This window comes from Pan troglodytes, chromosome 23 (assembly GCF_028858775.2).
Source record: "Pan troglodytes isolate AG18354 chromosome 23, NHGRI_mPanTro3-v2.0_pri, whole genome shotgun sequence".
Taxonomy (NCBI): Eukaryota; Metazoa; Chordata; class Mammalia; order Primates; family Hominidae; genus Pan; species Pan troglodytes.
This window is the reverse complement of record NC_086016.1, coordinates 26,283,692-26,302,963: the sequence shown is the minus strand read 5'-3', so window position 1 is coordinate 26,302,963 and position 19,272 is coordinate 26,283,692. Positions and strand designations below refer to the sequence as shown.

The 19,272-nt window shown below is 38.9% G+C and overlaps 1 protein-coding gene across 20 annotated transcripts in view; it reads right to left on the bottom strand.

Moving 5' to 3' along the window:
- Positions 1–19,272, bottom strand: part of SPECC1L (sperm antigen with calponin homology and coiled-coil domains 1 like) — a 148,732-nt gene that overhangs the window by 86,860 nt on the left and 42,600 nt on the right. For 15 of the 20 annotated variants that reach the window (XM_063807479.1, XM_054675346.2, XM_054675349.2 and 12 more), the window contains 5 exon segments: positions 18,313–18,466; positions 11,086–12,716; positions 9,575–9,782; positions 5,115–5,188; positions 3,605–3,780 (listed from right to left, as the gene is read on the bottom strand). In XM_063807479.1, coding sequence (XP_063663549.1) covers positions 3,605–3,780; positions 5,115–5,188; positions 9,575–9,782; positions 11,086–12,716; positions 18,313–18,466 — 2,243 coding nt within the window. 20 annotated transcript variants of the gene reach the window in all.

Below are 19,272 nucleotides of genomic sequence, written 5' to 3'. Positions count from 1 at the left end.
CGAGACTCCATCTCAAAAAAAAAACAACAACAACAAAAAACTATCAGTTTAAAAAAATTGTATCAGTTGAGCTTAGTAAATTACCTGGTCTAATGTTCTCATTTGCTTGGTAAATACCAGGAAATGATACTGAAATTTTTATATCAGGTTATCCTAAGTAAGTTAAGCAACCATCAAATTCCATTTTCATCTGAGTAAGTGTAAGGTAAGGACATCAGTAATCAATTAGCAGTAAAAAAGGAGGTAGACTGGCTCAGAGCTGAGACTCTCCAGGTCCTGTGCTGCCGAGAAGGCCCTTCTCAGGAGTCTGGAGGTTCACCAGTACCTGATAACTATATAATATTAATTTACACTGGTATAATATTAATTTATACTGGCTCCAGCTAATACATCATGCTTAGCCCACACTCTTTAAAAAAATAAAAATAAAAACAAGGCAAGTGGTGTAGACTTCAAATAGAATTCTACAAAGAAAAAAAAAAGCCTAGACCCATATTAGTAACATGAGTCCCCTAGAAGCTCAGTGTGATGCATCCTGAGTCATTTGAAAAAATCAATTCCATTTCATTTCTGGCCCATTCTAAATTCACTACGCTGACTAACACAGAATTATTTCATCTGGAATGAGATTACAATTGCAGAGTTTGTACATGTCATATAACTATCAAGTATGTGAATAAAAATTAAGCCAGTCCTTAGGAAAAATCTGTCTTTGGTGGCCATTTGGCTTCTGACAGTATTTTGCCTCAAGATGTACCACAGGCTCTTAAGGTCATTTAGCTGTCATGATTACAACTTTCTTTTCTTTTTTTTGAGATGGAGTTTCGCTCTTGTTGCCCAGGCTGGAGTGCAGTGGCGCATCTCGGCTCACTGCAACCTCCACCTCCCAGGTTCAAGTGATTCTCCTGCCTCAGTCTCCCAAGTAGCTGGGATTACAGGCATGTGCCACCACCCCCGGCTAATTTTGTATTTTTAGTAGACACTGGGTTTCTCCACGTTGGTCAGGCTGGTCTCAAACTCCTGACCGCAGGTGATCCGCTCACCTAGGCCTCCCAAAGTGCTGGGACTACAGGCATGAGCCACTGCGCCCGGCTGATTAGAACTTTTAATAAAGAATCTATAACAGTGACTATCAAACTTTTTGGTCTTAGAGCCCCTTTCTACTCCTAAAAATGAGTAAGGACCCCAAAAAGCTTTTGTTTATAAGAGCTGTCTTCCATTACATTAAAACTAAGAATATATACAAATATTTAATCATCTAAAAATAAAAATAAATACAGGGCTAATATATTTTTATGAATAATAACTAAGTTTTCCAAAACCAAAAAAAAAAAATTAGTAAGAAGAGTAACAGGGCTTTGCATTTTTAAATCATCTCTTTAATGTCTGGCTTAAGAGTAAACAGCTAAACTCTCATTTCTTCTGTATTCAACCTATTTTGATATAAAAAAAGCAAGTCTTACATAGATAAGGCAGGTGGAAAAGGGAAGATTTTAATAGGCCTTTTAGATAACTGTAGCTGTTCTTCTTTGATAACTGCACTAAAATGCAACAAGTAGTAACTTAAAAGTTAGCTCCAATGTGGAATCTGAAACCATATAAGTGAACTTTTCCTATTCTGCCCATTAAAATCCACTGGTCAATCTTGTTTAACATCACAGACTGGCTATAAGGAAAATACTGGTTCACTGAATTAGACAGATTTTCTAAATTCTGTCATTATACATTTTTTTTAAGTCACAATGATCTCATCAGAAGACACTTTATGGGAAGCTGCCAAACTCACCAATGGTAAATAACAAATTTTCCAAAATCCTAACATTCACTTCAAAGCCCACATTTTATCACTGGCAACAAATACTGTCAGTTGTTTTCCTTTAAGTGATAGGCTGTCTTAATTGTTTTCACAAAATACCCACCAAATAATACCAAAGTCTGAATGATGCACAGTTTGTCTGTCATTCTCAAGTAAAAAAATGGCATTCCATGAAAAAAGAAAGCAGCTCAAACTAATCACAGCACTTTCCTCAACGTGACCTCACTCTTCAGTATAGTCTTGAGTATAGCACATAAAGCAGAAGTGCTTTTTCTGTACTTCCCATTTTGTCACACAAAATGCTAAAGAGTGTACTCAAGGACTGGGATTTAGTAAAATTAATAATTTACTGTTTTACCAAGGACATCTTTAAGTGAAACCTACATTAAAAAAAAATCAAGTATGTGGTGGTGAAGAGTATAATGACTATGAGTGCAATTTATTGCCAAGACCTTGGTTCATCAACAGTTTACACTTGCTTTTCACTAACAGTTTAGAAGTCAACACAGTGAAAAGGGCAAACAACGTGATGGTATTATGAAGACAGTATGACCTCACAGAGTCCTTAAAGGGCCTTAGGGACACCCAGGAATCTGCAGGCCTCACTCTGAGAACCACTGCCCTACAAGATGCTACCTCTTTCAGAAAGCATTTTAAAAACATGTGTCTCAAAGTCTTATGAATTTTTGAGATCCAAAGGAATGAAACTTTAACAGTAGAATTTCATTCACTCAGGATAACTATAGAATGAAGCATTTCTGATACGTTATTCGTTTAATAATATAGAGAAAAAAGTAATGTAATACATGTTTTATACTAGTAGAGAAACAATAATCTGTCTCATTCCATGTTCTGCTTAAGGAATCCAATGAAAAATGCTTAGCAATACTTTTCTCTGAGCCATTTACTAGAGCAAGGCAATAATAAGACCATTTTTTAAAGATATATTTTCTAAATTTCTTCCTATGCCCACTTAATAATTACTCAAACTAAGGAATAATCAAATTCTTAGTAATAACCTCAAACACAAAAATACTATCCCCTACTCTCAGATGGAGTCTCACTGTGGAGCTCACATGTCACAACTGTCATTTCATCTAATAATTTTCATCAGTTTCCAATGATGTCTATGTTACATGGGGGAAAAAAACCTACTGTGGAGATTCATGCGATTATAAGATAAAACAAGTGAAAATTCCTCAAGTAAGTGATAGAGAGAAACTCACTTTGCATTCTTTACTTGGGTCTCCAAAAATACCAGCTAAAGTATACTGATCATTGCCCTGAGCACTTGGCAGGCATTATCTTATTTAATCCTTATGACAACACTGTTAAGGCAGGTAGTATTGTGTCATTTTAAAGATGAGAAAACTGAGGCTCAGGGAAGTCAAGATTCCTGACCAAGATTACAGCTAGTAAGAGGCAGAGCCGGACATGAGCCAAGAATGTCTGTCTCCAGAGTCTACATACTTAATCATGAGGCTACAATCTAAAGAAAATTAACAGGGCTGGACTGTGGGGCTGGGGGAAAGGAGAATCATGTGAGAGACCATCCTGGCTCCCTCCAGAGTTGTGGATCACTGATACTGACAACTCTGAAAGATCCACATAGATGGTACTAGTTTACATGTGCCATAAAATGAGGCCCAGAAAAGCTGAGTAACTTCCATCAAATCCAAACTCAGTAAGTATCAAACTCCACATTTTTTCCATAGCACCACATCAAAAATTGGGATTTAAGTGTTCTCTACTGAAACATAAGTACACAACAGGTTTCTCAGAACTTACTTGCGTGACTTTATTTCCTCCAATTCTTTTGTGAGTTTCTCATTTTTTTCTTGAGCCTCATGTAATCGGCGCTTTAGATCACCAATCTCCTCTTGGGCTTCAGATTTAATGTCATTTGCAATGACTACTGCAGTCTGGAGATCAGCCTGAAACTGCCGCCATTCCGCAGATTCTTCCTATATTAAAAAACTAACTTTTTATTTCCAAAAGAGAGCAATCAAGATTTAAAAGCAATAAAATTTGTTTATGATTGGATTGCTATAACGCACTAATGCTTCCAAATGATGATTAATTTTTTTAATCCCAGAGAATTGCTATTATCTATTTCTAACAGGCAATGCAACTATTATTAGTGAACTTGTTCTTAATAAGGAAAAGATTTTCCAGCTGATCTGCCTACTGAGGCATCAAGTACTCAGAGTGCTCAACAGATATTAATGATAATAATGTCAAGCTTCCCTTCTTCATGCAAGTTTCAAAGCAAGTCTTATGAAAATAAACATCATCCAGAATTTATGGATGTTTACCTCTGAAAAGCATAAAAAGGTATATAAATGGTATGTGAACCATACAGTGAAAAACTATAAATACCCTGACATCAAAATCTAACAGGAAAAAAAAAAAAATCAAAAGAAAAGGAAGAGGAAGAGGAAGCCAGAAGAAAAACACTAAACTCAATATAGGCAGGCAAAATTATACAAAGAGGCGGTAAGGAACTACGTGGTCTGTTGCTTCCCACAGTCATGGAGGATGCGGGTGTGGCCGGGTGGGGAAGTCTCCCTGGGACTCACCTCCATCAGAGCCATAGCTGGGGCATGCCTGAGCCCCACGCCCCCCACACCCCTAAAGCAATTTTCTTACACCATGAAAGCAGCCTGAGCAACTGCGGTATGACCCAAACGACTGAGTAGCTTTCTCCCTACTCCCTGCAGCATGGCTGCATTGCTGTTGGCAAGATGGATTATGGCCACAAAATGAAGAAAACTTGTATGAAAACAGACTAGTTTGGGGCACCTTATAACCAAAAGCTAATAACCTTTCTTACACTTTTTCCCCAAATCTATCTTTCTAAAATTACTACCCATAAATTTCTACAGGTCGAGTATCACTTATCCAAAAGCATTTCAGATTTAAGATTCTTTGGATTTTGGAATATTTGCACTATACTTAACAGCTAAGCATCCCAAATCTGAAAATCCAAAATCCAAAATGCTCCAATAAGCATTTCCTTTGAGTATCATGCCATCACTCCAAGAGTTGCAAATTTTGGAATATTTTAGATTTCAGAATGTCTGGTTAGGGGTACTCAACCTATAGTACATTCTTCTACCCAAAATCTAGCACCAATCCCAATTTGAAATGATAGCATTTGCTTTCTGCCCAAAGCCCAATGGGACCAGTATTATCACTGCATCCAAAACTTAAGATGAATGATAACATGGTCAATGACTACACCTCAGATTTCAGAAAACTGTTTTCTAACAAGACAATACATGAAGATTTATCCTACCCGAAGTCTTCTGTGGAGTGTCTTTATTTCTCTTTCCATGTCGTGCTTTTGGTCCTGGAGTTTTTTAACTGTATCTGAAAAGATCACCAAAGTTTAAATATCTATTCTCACAACAATCTTCAGAGTAATAATACAAAGAAAAGGGATACTTAAATATGACATTCAAAAAAAGTTATCCTGTCCAAAGACTATAAAAAATTTTAATACAAAACTTTAACAGAAAAAATGTTAAATTCAAGTAATAACAAATATTACTTTCTTTGGAAAATATCAAGTTAAAAATCACAATTTCTAAATCACTTCCTTCCACAGTATCTTAATTTTGAAACAAAAAGTAAAACCGTTAGAAATTCACTTTGTTGGTACATAACCAATCAAAACAATATTGACTGTGACTACAATATGAACTTTTAATCGCAAGTATTATTAATCTGCAGTATTTATATAAGCATATCTTTCCTTACACACTGGAATAAATTCCAGAAAAGAAGTGAATTAGTAAAATCAAAATTAGTAAAAAATATAATACTCAGGGTAGCTGCTGTTTCAATTAATCCTATAAAAATCTTTTAAAAAAATAAAGAATATATTTATAAAGTAAATCAATAATTCCTCAATTATTTATCCGATAATGTGAATTTTCTTAGAACAATTTCATTCACTCTAAAAACATTCAATGAGCACCACCAATAAGATGCAAAGTACCATTCTAGATAGAGTGAGGATACAAGGATGAAAGTGTAGCACAGGCTAGTCTCCCCGGAACCAGAAACGTAAAGGGAAGTCACCTTCTCTTTGGAAGTTCTACTCTAAAATCCATGCATAAGAGATAAATGACTTAGGAGGGTGCTATGCTGATAGCTGCCACTAAGTAAACCGCTTACGGCTGTGTTACTTTGACAGCTCAGGAACCAATCACTTTTTGGTTAAGGGCAAGAAAGGGTACTTACACAACTGGTGGCAAATCCTTTACCCTGATTTACCTACAGCCCCACTCAAGTAGATCCCTGGCTGTTGTGTGTGTTCCAAGTGTGTCTTACACAGCCTTGTACCATGTTGCCGCCAATATTACCACATCTCGACACATCTGTCTCGACCACTAGACTAAAAACACTTCAAAGGCAGAAGAAGCCATGTGATGACCTCACAGACTCAGTAGTTGGAATATGGTATCTTTAAAATGGAATAAATTTATAAATGTGCCAGCTAATGGTAGCAGTAATAAAAAGTAATGCTGAAATCATTACCTAGGTTTTTGTTTTTTTTTAAATAAGTATCCTATTGACAGAACTTAACGATTTATCATTAGGGAAAACATAACTATAGACATTAGTGTTTCTGGGTAAATAACATTCTCTCCCATTCCTTATACTTAGTAGCAGGAATTCAGGCATAGTGAACACCTGCTTGCAATGACACATGTATTCAAAAAATTCTTCCTCTAGCTAACACTTTATTGGCTTTTAATTAGGACCCTAAAGTATGAGTATGCTGATGTTCTTTCTTTCTTAGATGGCTCATCATCTTCTTTATCCCTGTTCCACTAGAACCTTCTCTTCTAAAATTTTTTTGCCATTATGCTTTACATTTGATGTTGGTATATGTGTGTTCTGATTTTTTTTTTTTTTTTTTTTGAGACGGAGTCTCAATCTGTTGCCCAGGCTGGAGTGCAGTGGCGTGATTTCAGCTCACTGCAAGCTCTGCCCCCTGGGTTCAAGCGATTCTCCTGCCTCAGCCTCCTGTGGAGATGGGATTATAGGCGCCTGCCACCACGTCCAGCTAATTTTTGTATTTTTAGTACAGACGGGGTTTCACCATCTTGGCCAGGCTGGTCTTGAACTCCTGACCTCATGATCCACCCGCCTCGGCCTCCCAAAGTGCTAGGATTACAAGCATGAGCCACTGCACCCAGCCAGTGTTCTGGTATTTTTAAATGGCATGAATTCACTTTAACAACATAGAGCCTAGAATATTTACAACAATTATATGTGGAATAATAATTATTACAAATAAATAATAATGCTGTATTTTCTAAAGCTGGATCAGAAATAAATGGGATAAAACGTTGGCGGCAGGGGCAATTCTGGTAGCCAGTAGTTAACTTGCTCTCATTCACTACCCCAAAACTGTGTAACAAAGTCAGGTCCTGTGAAATAAAAAGGTTCAAAATTTACTCTTTAATTCGATAAATGTGTCATATGTACCAACTTTGTACCAGGCTTTTTTCTAAGTGCTTAAGATGTAAAGGAAAGGAAAGATATAATCTTCATCCTCTTAGAGACAGAAAGGCTAGTCTTGTGTTGAGACAACAAGGGTAGATGACTTCATAAGCAAAAGATTAAACTTTAAAGCCTGTCTCACATATAAGGTACTTCAGACTCAACCTGCAAACGAAGAGTCAAACAGGCCATCTAATCTGGTTTGGGTAAAGCAGACACCAAGCTGAGTAGACGAGTCTAATGCCCTGATCCTTATCTCTGGAGGCAAGGATGGCTCTGGAATCAGCAAGGGAACTTGGTTCCTTGCAACCTCACACATAGACAAATTCAGGGTTTTGGACGTAAGACGAGGAGTAAGGACAGAAGCTGAAAAATTTCTAATGTTGAAAACACTGGGAGTTACACCTTTCATTTACATTGTATCAATTTATATGCAAGAAATATTTCATAATCAAAACAGGCGGTCAGGCGTGGTGGCACAGGCCTGTAATATCTGCTGATCACCTGAGGTCAGGAGTTCGAGACCAGCCTGGCCAACGTGGTGAAACCCTGTCTCTACTAAAAATAAAAAATTAGCCGGGTGTGGTAGTGGGCGCCTATAATTCCAGCTACACAGGAGGCTGAAGCAAGAGAATCGCTTGAACCCGGGGGGCAGAGGTTGCAGTGAGCCAAGATGGTACCACTGCACTCTAGCCTGGGCACCAAGAATGAAACTCCATCCCAAAAAAGCAAACAAACAGCAAAAAACAGGCAAGCAAACAAAAAATGTTAGGAGTGTAATTTCTCTTGAAATTTGCTAAAAATTGTTTTCTTTTTCTTGTCACAAAGGACATGACACGTCTACTTACTGTTAAACATAATACACACATGACAAGTGACAGCAAATCTCAGGACAGCTCACTTTTAACATTTGGCATTTTGATTCTCAGGTGACATTTTAAGCTACCTGGTCATCTTAGACTGATCATAAATTCTCAAGTTGCATTCATTCCTTTGCTCTTTTTCTCTTTACTGACCTTTTTTCATTCATGGCCACAGAATTCACATAATCACTGTTCTTTAAAAGGTGTTTTTCTGCCCCCGGCACTACATTTTTATTACTGTCACCTCTTATAAATAAATAAATAAATCCATTTAAGTAAAAGGGAAAGTGGCAGCCAGTGGAAATACTCAGACAGAATAAAGCGCACTAGAAGTGTCTGTAGGGATTTGATTTAAACTTTACAATCTCTACAATCATGACTACGTTTTTACTCTGAAATGGAATGTTTTTTTTTTTCCTGGAAACAAAGGAATTTGTGCTTGAGTTCTTGTTGTGAAGACTAGTTTGCAAAACTGCCATCTAGCACGATTTGTGGTCACACAAGAAAGCAGCATTATTCTTCAACTCTCGAACCTCTAACAGCAGTTTCCTTCCTCTTCAGTGTTCCTACTGTGAGGGACACTGCCATCTACTGTCTTCAACTCAAAAGCAACATCCAAGTCGACCAAGGAAAAGAACTACTACTATGATCTTCCTATTTTTAAATTACAAATTATAACTCAATTTTTACAATGTTATTTTTATTCTAGAGATCAGGCAAACTGCTGTTCTCAATGTTATTAGACCAACTTTGTTCTGAACAACTCTGGGCACTGCCCTACTCATTTAACAATGGGTTCATAACTTTTGAGTCCCATTATTGATTATGAACCCCATTATTCTCTGACAAAAAATAATCCATTCTCGCTCTGGTTATATCTCCATCAATCATGCTGATATTGCCAGGCAGTTACCATCGACACAGGATCAATCTGTGACTTTTTCTTTTCTGTTTTGAAATAAAGTCTCACTCTGTCATCCAGGCTTGACTGCACTGGCACAATCTCAGCTCACTGCAGCCTCCGCCTCCTGGGTTCAAGCGATCCTCCCACCTCAGCCTCCCAAGTAGCTGGGATTACAGGCACCTGGCACCACACCCAGCTAATTTTTGTATTTTTAGTAGATACGGGGTTTTACCATGTTGGCCAGGCTGGTCTCAAACTCCTCAACTCAAGTGATCTGCCTGCCTTGGCCTCCCAAGGTGCTGGGATTACAGGTGTGAGCCACTGTGCCCAGCCTGGTTCGGTTTTGAACTCCCAAAGTGCTGGAATTACAGGCATGAGCCACCGTGCCCAGCCCTATTTTACTACTAAATGCAAATTATCCCTGCATGTTTAAAAGAGTAGGACAAAAAAGAATGAAAAGTTCTTATCACTTACTCTCTAGATCAGAAATAATGAGGTTGTCATGAAGTTTCACAGCACGATGTTGTTCTACTTCATCTTCAAGTTCAAAGATGGTTTCTTTCATGTCACTCCTTTCTGTTTCTTTTTCATCCAGGTCTGATCTTAATTTTTCTAACGTCATATTCAAATCTTCAATTTGTTTCTTAGCTTCTTCTTGGAAGGCTCGGTATTCATCCTCTACCTACGTAAAATTGACGATGCAGATTTAGAAAAGTTAAGAGTTGTTCTAAGGTACGTTCCAGAATTGAGGTACACACAGTTTCCAAGGGGAGCTAAGTATGAGGCACTATGGATAAACTAAAACAACCTGTGTAACAACTGTTAAAAAGTATGAAAAAGCACTCCATGGTAAGATTTTATCTAATATACTTAAACTGTTGCTGTAACACTGACTGAAATTATATTGATGTATCATTGAACTTAACCTGATTATTTACAAGGAAACTTTGGAAATTTTCGTTTCTCCTAACTTTGGACTGAAAGCATGTACGTTTGTTTAATGATTAACATGTTGTCCTAACAAAAATGATGTCATATTTGTGACAGTTCCAGTATCAAACTGAAAAAGGGAAAACAATTCTCAAATAGTGTTTTTACAAAAGTATTAGTTCACAGTAGCCTCTCAACATGTATGTGCCAAGAACTAATACAAATCTCCTAAACTGTAACTTTAAAAGTGATCACTAAAAAAACCCTAAAATCTAAATTACTTAAATTTTGGCCAAAGATATATGAAAATTTATTTTAAAATCATTGCACTAAAATAACAAATAAATAAAATGTAAGCTAGAATAACTAGTATAACTAGAATAACTCATGGAAATAAACAGTTCATCAGCAACCACATGGGGTATAGATAGATCCCTGGCCAGAATGCCAGTGGCCCTGGGTAGCAGTTCCAACTGAGTCCTCACTATTATGCTGGAGGCATGTAAAACAAGGGTCTGGACTGATAATTGCTAAGGTCCCTGCCAGCAATAAATCACAGGCCTCTGAGAAACAGGAGCCTCTATATGCCAAAAATATTTTTTAACTCTCAACAGATCTCTATTTGAAAAACTATTACTATAGCAAGATAAGAGGAAACATGCACTGCTGATGCTACAGACTGGAATACTGACTCTCCACCTATATTACACCAAAACAGATTCTAGATGAGGTGGGGGGAGGTAAAATTTCATGACCCGCTCCATAGGAATACTCAGAACTAGGGACAAATTCTGGTTTTAGCTGTAATACCAGCCACATCCTCTCACAGGCAGGAAAACAGAAACAAAATACAAGTGAGAGAAAGTGACATTATCTTAAGAATACTTTTCACACTATTCCAATAAAAGGAAACCATTCCCAAGTTTTAAAAATATCAGTTTTTAAAAAAAGCTAATAACACACCAAACCAAACCAGTAACCCAGGTTCTCAGTAAACACTGTGCATGGCAGCTGCCTAATGCTGTCCGGAACATTTTAATCTATTTAAACAATACCTTAGCAATGGCATCCTGTAATCGATTGGCATCATTTCGGGTATGAGCCAGATCTTCCTGCAAGCTACTAGCCAAAGTCTCTGCTTTTTCTTTGTCCAGCCTGACACTCTCCAGGAGGTCCTGAATATCAGATTTGTCTCCAGAGTTATGGATAGAATACAGCTCTGCCACTTTCTGCTTTTCATTCTCCAGCTGGGCCTTCAGGCGATTCATCTCTATCTGGTCACTGGCCACTGTGGCTTTGTATTCCTCTAACGTGGCTGCCAAGGCTGCTTTTCCTTTCTGCTCAGACTCAATAATTCGCTCCATATGGTGACTGCGTTCTTTGAGTGCCCCTATCATTTCTTGAGCTTCCTTATTGTCTTGTTCTGCCATTTTCAAAGTATTGCTTAAATGCTGCTGGACACCAAGAAGCTGCTCCCGTTCAAAACGGGCATTCTCAGCGAGGTCCATGTAACGTTGCTCTAATTCCATATAGCGCCCACTTTTTACATCTTCATCTATGACATAAGAAATGTGATGCTCATCTAGAAGAGAGCGGAAGTATTCAATCTGTCGACTAAAGTGTTCCAACTTATCGCTCTGCTGACATAAAGACTCCATCAGAATAACCTTCTCTTCTCCAAGCCTTTCGTTTTCACTATTCAGTTCCTGGGTAATCTGCTGTAAATCAGCTAGCTCTTGCAGGGTTGCCTGGAGTTCCTCACTTGTACTGTGTTGGTTCTCTTCCATCTGGTGTATCCGTTCAGTCAGGCAAGCCACGGACACTTCACTGGCATTCCCGCTGCTCCCCTTCCGGGAGCGCTCTATGCTGGGGATGCCTTCCGACTCTGAGGAGGATGGTGCATCCAGCGCATCATCGCTCGATGTGAGGGGCTGGTAGACCTCACTGCACTCACTGTCTAAATTGTCCATGGAGTTACTGTGCTGATGGTCCATTAGTGTATTTTCATCCTGACTCAAGAGATCCTCCACTGAGCCAGGGGCAGAGCCTTCCACTGAAGAAGTCAGAGTTCCTCCTCCATCGCTCTGGTTACCAGGGGTGATTTCTGGGCTCAGGGACTGATAGCCAAACAGTTTTTCAGAATTGTCTAACCTCTGCTCTAGGGAAAAGCCCAATGCATTCAACCTGTCCTTTAACATTCTGTTTTCATTTTTCAGCTGGTTGAGTTCTTCACGGATGGCAGTATTCTGTTCCTGCAACTGCAATAAAGTGGACTCCACATCAGTCGGCTGGTGAGCCATAATAGTTTCCTTCTCAGATTTTTCATCACCCTCAGAATGATCCTCATTAATGCCCAGCTGGGCACGCATGTCTCGCAGTTCATTTCTCAAATGTAAAATTTCTACGTCTTTGGTTTTTGCCAGCGTGAGAAGATCCTTCACTTTGGCCTCCAAAGCAGCTCTGTCACTGATCTGATTGTCTGACTTAGACTTGCTCATACGAACGTCACATTCTGTAGCAGTTCGACTGCGGGAACGTTTGGCCAATGCCATGTCATTAGCTCCCTGACCTGCAGAAGGTAGTTTTTTGCTCTGGTTTAATCGGGTACGTTCACGTAATCTTTCTCTAGTAGAACTGGATTCTTTATTACCTGTAGAAGTGCTCCGCTTGGTTGAAGAAGCTGTGCCTATGTGTTTAATACAAAAAATGTAAGGCAAAAATGTCAGCAATAAAAGGCTACATAGAATACACAGTTCCTGCCCCAGGTGTAATGAGATGAAATCCAGGATCTACACAATGATTTAGATCTACAATAATCTTGCCTTAGAGTCTGTTACTTTAAAGTTCAATTTCTTCAAAACCAGAAGATCATTCATCTTTTAATTATCAAGGAGAAATAAGTTATACACTTTGTTTTACACGTTTTTAAAAGAGTAAATTTTATGGAATGTGAATTACATCTCTACAAAGCTGTTATTTAAATGATATACATTAACTTGAATCCAGAAGTGGGGTTTTAACCAGTTGGCCAGAGGCATAATATTCTAGGGCAAGACAGGCGAAGATGACTCCAGGATTAGCCAGTCGGTGGTAAACTAACTGTACACAGATAGTGAAGGGAGACCATAGGTGGGCAAGAAGGGAAAAGCAGTCTCTGGGCAAACCAAAAATCTAAGCTACCTACTAAAAACACAAAAATTTTACTCTGACCAAAGTAAATGCAAAAAAGTTTTAACACCATAAAATGCCACATAAATAGTAACCATTATAACAATAGCTAACACATACCTAGCACTTGGTTATACAAATACATTAACACTTCACATACATTAACTTATATAAGCCTCATTAAAGACGTGAGGTAGGTGCTATTATCACCTTGTTTTACGGATGAAGAAACTCAGACACAGATGTTAAATAATTTGCCAACATGTCACAGGTAATAAATAGATGAGCCAAAATTGAAACCCAGGCAGTCTGGTTCCAGATTTTGCACCTTAACCAGTATGTTATACTGTCTCTCTAAATGTAAAAAACAACGAAGCACTAATGTTAAATAATGATGATGCGTCAATCAAATCTATGTGAATCACATGATTACTTAACTACTAAAATTTTAAACCTGTGAAAACTGACACAATCATTTGTTTAATACAAAAAGAACAGGAAGTTTTTTTTGTTTGTTTTTTTGGTTTTTTTTGAGATGGAGTCTCTCTAGACCATCACCCAGGCTATAGTGCAGTGGAGCGATTCCGGCTCACTGCAACCTCTGACTCCCAGGTTCAAGCGATTCTCCTTCCTCGGCCTCCCAAGTAGCTGGGATTACAGGAGCGTGCCACCATGCCTGGCTAATTTTTTTGTATTTTTAGTAGAGACAGGGTTTCACCATGTTGGCCAGGCTGGTCTCAAACTCCTGACCTCAAATGATCTGCCCGCGTCGGTCTCCCAGCGTGCTGGGATTACAGGCGTAAGCCACTGAATTTACAGGCGTGAGCCACCGCACTTACAGGCGTGAGCCACCGCACCTGGCCAGGAATATGTTTAAATACCTGTAAATACTTAAGAAATAACGAATTTTTATGTTAAAAAATAAGATCCACATCTAATCAATAAGTATTTTTAAAGACCCTGCTGGTTCATTAGGTGGTGGGATCCAGGCTGTAGAGGTAACAGGGAGCAAATGATCTCCACAGATAGAGGGAGATAGCCACTAACAGCACAGGTATACAGGAGGATGCGGAATTCAGGCTGGCAAAAAGACAGACAAGGAAAGGAAGCAGAAGTGAACATGGCACACAGAAAGGAAAAGTACAGTCACACAGTTAACGGAAGCTGCTGGGGAATGTTCATATAGAGTCCCAAAAGATAGGCAGAATTCAGTGAGTAACACTAAGTCAATAAATGATTCTGAGTAGGAAAGAAATGTAAGGAAAAGTACATTTTATGAAAATTAATCTAGAGGATACTGATATGGTTTGGCTGTGTCCCCACCCAAATCTCATCTTGAACTGTAGTTCCCATAATCCCTATGTGTTTTGGGAGGGACCTGTTGGGAGGTAATTTAATCATGGAAGCAGTTACCCTCACGCTGTTCTCGTGATAGTGAGTTCTCATGACAGCCGATGGTAAGGGGCTTCCCCTTTGCTTGGCTCTCATTCTCCTCCTTCCTGCCACTATGTGGAGAAGGATGTGTCTGCTACCCCTTCCACCATAATTCTAAGTTTCCAGAGGCCTCCCCATCTCTGTGGACCTGTGAGTAAATTAAACCTCTTTTCTTTATAAATTACTCAGTCTGGGGCAGTTCTTTACAGCAGCATGAGAATGGACTAATACAGATTCTAAGTGGAATACATAAGGAAGAAAGCAGAGCAGCAGAGGAGGAATGTGGGCAGGTAGACCAATGAGGTGAAAGAGGTCCTACATTCAGGGGCGGCAGTAAGAACAGAGAAGAGGCAAGAAATCTGTGACAGATATCAAAGGCAAGAGTAACCAGACTGGGATAAACAACTGTATACGGAGGCCAAAAATGGAAAAAGATGGCATAACTCTTTTTTTTTTTTTTTTTTTTGAGGCTCTGTCACCCAGGCTAGAGTGCAGTTGTGCCATCACAGCTCACGGCAACTCTACCTCCCAGGCTCAGGTGATCCTCCCACCTCAGCCTCCCGAGTAGCTAGGACTACAAGCACACGCCACCATACCCAGCTAATTTTTGTATTTTTTGTAGAGACGGGGTTTCACCACATTGGGCATGTTGCCCAAGCTGGTCTTGAACTCCTAGGCTCAAGTGATCTGCCCACCTTGGCCTCCTAAAGTGCTGGGATTACAGGCGTGCACCATCGCACCTGGCTGGGGTAACTTTTTTCCCCAACATTAATTCCTTTCCCTAGTTCTGCAAGTGGTACCACATCCTTATCTAAATCAAAAATCCTTATAAAAAAGAAAATCTGTTCATGTTTGAAAGATAAAAGAAGAAAAATTCTTCTCTGGATTACTGTAATGAGTAGACAGAATAATCTGAGGTAAAGACAAGTGAATTGATACATGGAAATCAAACAGTCTTAGGAAAGTCACTGGAGGAGGTAAAGGTAGAGCAGATGAACTGAAGAATAAGGATGTTGTTATAGGCTGAACTGTGCCCGCACAAAACACACAAAATTAATATATTGAAGCCCTAACCCCAAAACCTCAAATGTGACTGCACCTGGAGACAGGATAATGAAGTTAAAGAGGTAATTAACGTAAGATGAAGTCATTAGGGTGGGCCCTAATCCAACACGACTGGTGTTCTTGTAAGAGGAGGAGATGAGGACACACACACAGAGGGACGAACCAGTGAAGACACAGAGAAGGCAGCCATCTGCAAGACAAAAAAGAGATCTCAGGAGAAAGTAAATCTGCTAACACCCTCATTTCAGACTTCTGGCTTCCAGATTTGAGAAAATAAATTTCTGTGGCTTAAGCCATCCAGTCTGTGGTATTTTGTTATGACATCCCCAGCAAAATAAAATAAACGTACAAAGCCATACTGGGGCAGCTAATCCAGAGAGGTGACAACTGAATCCTGAGGTCAGGCAGCATCAGTCAGTAAGAAACTAAGTATACAAACACATGGAATCTCTCCCAGTACAATTCTAAAGGCAGGAAACAGGAAGACATGCAAATGGCAAGAGTATTTAATTACCTTCCTACCACATAAGCTACAATGTTAAATGTGGTGATGACCCCAGGCTTGGGAGTAAAAGACCTTGCCTCACCACCAGCCTCGTGGCCTTGTCAAAACAGATCCCCAATAAATATTTACTGAGCAAATGAATGCATGGCCTTGGCCAAGACACTTACGCTTTCTCATCTCTAAAATGAGGATACTAGTTCTCACAGGACTACAGATGAGGATAAAATGAAATCATGCCTGTAAATCAGAAAGCAAGGACTTCAATATTCCTTCCTGTTAATCGCACCTATTATCATTAACAGGGGGGCCCAATCTGAAATGGAAGGAAGAATCTGCATAAAGCCAAAGCAAAAATGAAGACAGTAGGTAATCCTGGGCTAGGAGAGTCTAATACACACAAGAGGGGCTAAGAGCCTAAATTACGATGACAGAAAAGGATCTGATGTAATTTTTACAATTTGCCTTCATAAGCTTTATTACAAACACTTTATCTTATGTTTACTAGAAGTTTTAAAGTTCTTTTTCTATAAACGTAAGAAGTAAAATATGAGAGCATTACTCCTTGGACTGTAGGATAATTTATCAACTCCATCAAATCTAAAAACAAATACCTGTTACTGAATGAAGAAAGATGGCAGAATTAGAATGAATGGATCTAGGCACTGATCATCAGAGGCTTCTAACATCATTTAAAGAGGGACAATCAAAAACTATGTGTTTCCTGATGGGTGGACACAACACCGCCTATGAAGGAGTCTTGTATTTTGGTTGTTTTGTTTTCAAAATGGGGGGACAGGGGACCTGAATCTGTCCCATAAGGCTCCAATGCCATTTACAATAAATACAGACAATAAAGGGTGATGGGCAAAAACATCATGGGGATATTACGATATAAAAATCCACATGCTCAGAAACTCTATAGGTCATATGACCAGCTTCCACAAAAATTAAACTGCAAGAACCAGGATAAACCCATGGATTTTAAAAAAGAAGATTTAAGAGACACATCAGCCAATTATATATGGACCTACATGAGTCCTGATCCAAATATAAAAATAGACGGTAAATAAAACAAAAATATTTATAAGACTGTTGGAAATTTAAATACTCTTTGAATAAGTTATGATTTAAGGAATGATTATCAGTTATTTCAAGGACTGATAATGGTATTATGATTATATTTTTAAAAGAATCCTTCTCCGGTCGGGCGTGGTGGCTCACGCCTGTAATACCAGCACTTTGGCAGGCCGAGGCGGGCAGATCACGAGGTCAGGAGATCAAGACCATCCTGGCTAACACGGTGAAACTCTGTCTCTACTAAAAATACAAAAAACAAAACTAGCTGGGCTTGGTGGTGGGCACCTGTAGTCCTAGCTGCTCGGGAGGCTGAGGCAGGAGAATGGCGTCAACCCAGGAGACGAAGCTTGCAGTTAGCTGAGATCGTGCCATTGCACTCCAGTCTGGGTGACAGAGCGAAACTCCGTCTCAAAAAAAAAAAAAAAAAAATCCTTCTCCTTGGCCAGGTGTAGTGGCTCATGCCTGTAATCCCAACACTTTGGGAGGCCGAGGCAGGCAGATCACAAGGTCAGGAGTTCGAGACCAGCCTGACCAACATGGTGAAACCCCATCTCTACTAAAAATACAAAAATTAGCCAGGCATGGTGGCGCATGCCTGTAATCCCAGCTACTCAGGAGGCTGAGGCAGGAGAATTGCTTGAACCTGGGAGGCGAAGGTTGTGGCGAGCCAAGATGGCACCATTGCACTTCAGCCTGCGTGACTAAGACTCTGTCTCAAAAAAAAAAAAAAAAAAAAAAAAAAAAAAAAAAAAAAAAAGAATCCTTCTCTTTCCAAGATAATAAAGTATTTATGGATGAAATGATATGATGTCCAGAATCTGCTTCAAAATAATAAGAGGGAAGGGTGGGTATCAGGAGTTACAACTGGCTGTGAGTTGATAATGGTGATGAGCGTATTGGGCTGAAATATCAATCCATCTACTTTTGTATGTCTAAAATTTCCTATAATTAGATGGAACACTGTAAACACCAATGCATCATGCCCATTCAAACAAAAAAGCAGTTGAAGTCTCAGACTGAATGTCACCGTTACCTGTGCTAATCTTGGATTTGTTCTCCACGGTGGTCATGGCAGGGGCAGATGCTGAAGGTGCTGCAGATGGGCAGGTGCTTTTCTTTCCTTTAACACCATTAGTCACCGTTACCCCTCCGGCCATTCCAGCTAAAAGGTCATCACTGCTCTTGGTCTAGAGGCAACAGAAAATAAAAACAAATTTACTAGATCAAGCAAGATTAGATATTTTGAGACTCAACAAAGCTCATGACTTTTATACTAAGTTCAAGAGCCCTATTACCAAAACTATCTGACAGGTAGTAAGCAGCACACCATACTGTCCTACAGAAACAGAACTTCTTTATAGGTTTATAAACAATCACGTACTTCTTTTTAAAATAATAAACTCGTACATGCAATCAAAGACTTTATGGAAGCCTGCTATGTGTCCACATATGCCAGATTCAGATGATGGGGGATAGCACATGATATCTTGGGAAAGTCCTATAATGCCACAGGAAGTGTCATCTTGCAATTTCTAGAAAGAAATATCCTTGAGAGTCAAATAATCTTCACTGCTCTAAAGTGATTCCATCATGAGGCCAGTATCTAAAAGAATTTATTCTGAAATTTATCTTTTTTACCTTATAATTCTGTAGTAATCAAATTTTAGTCACAATTGAAAGGAGGTATTTTCTAAAACATGCATAATATATTAATAAAAAACTAGAGGCTTTACAGTTTGAGAAAGGGTTCTGCTGTCTAAATGATCGTTATTACTTGAGAAAGACCATCTGCAATATTTATATTTTATAAAGGCAATTTAAAAAACATGAGCCTTAAAAAACACTATGGATAATAAATTGGCTGTAAATTTATTATTCTAAAAAGTAGTGAAGAAACGTTTTTACTTCTCCTAGAAATGAAGGGAACACAGAGCAGTTAAAGATATGTGGGGGGAAAAAAGAGAAAAACTATTAACAAAAGAACCCAAAAGTT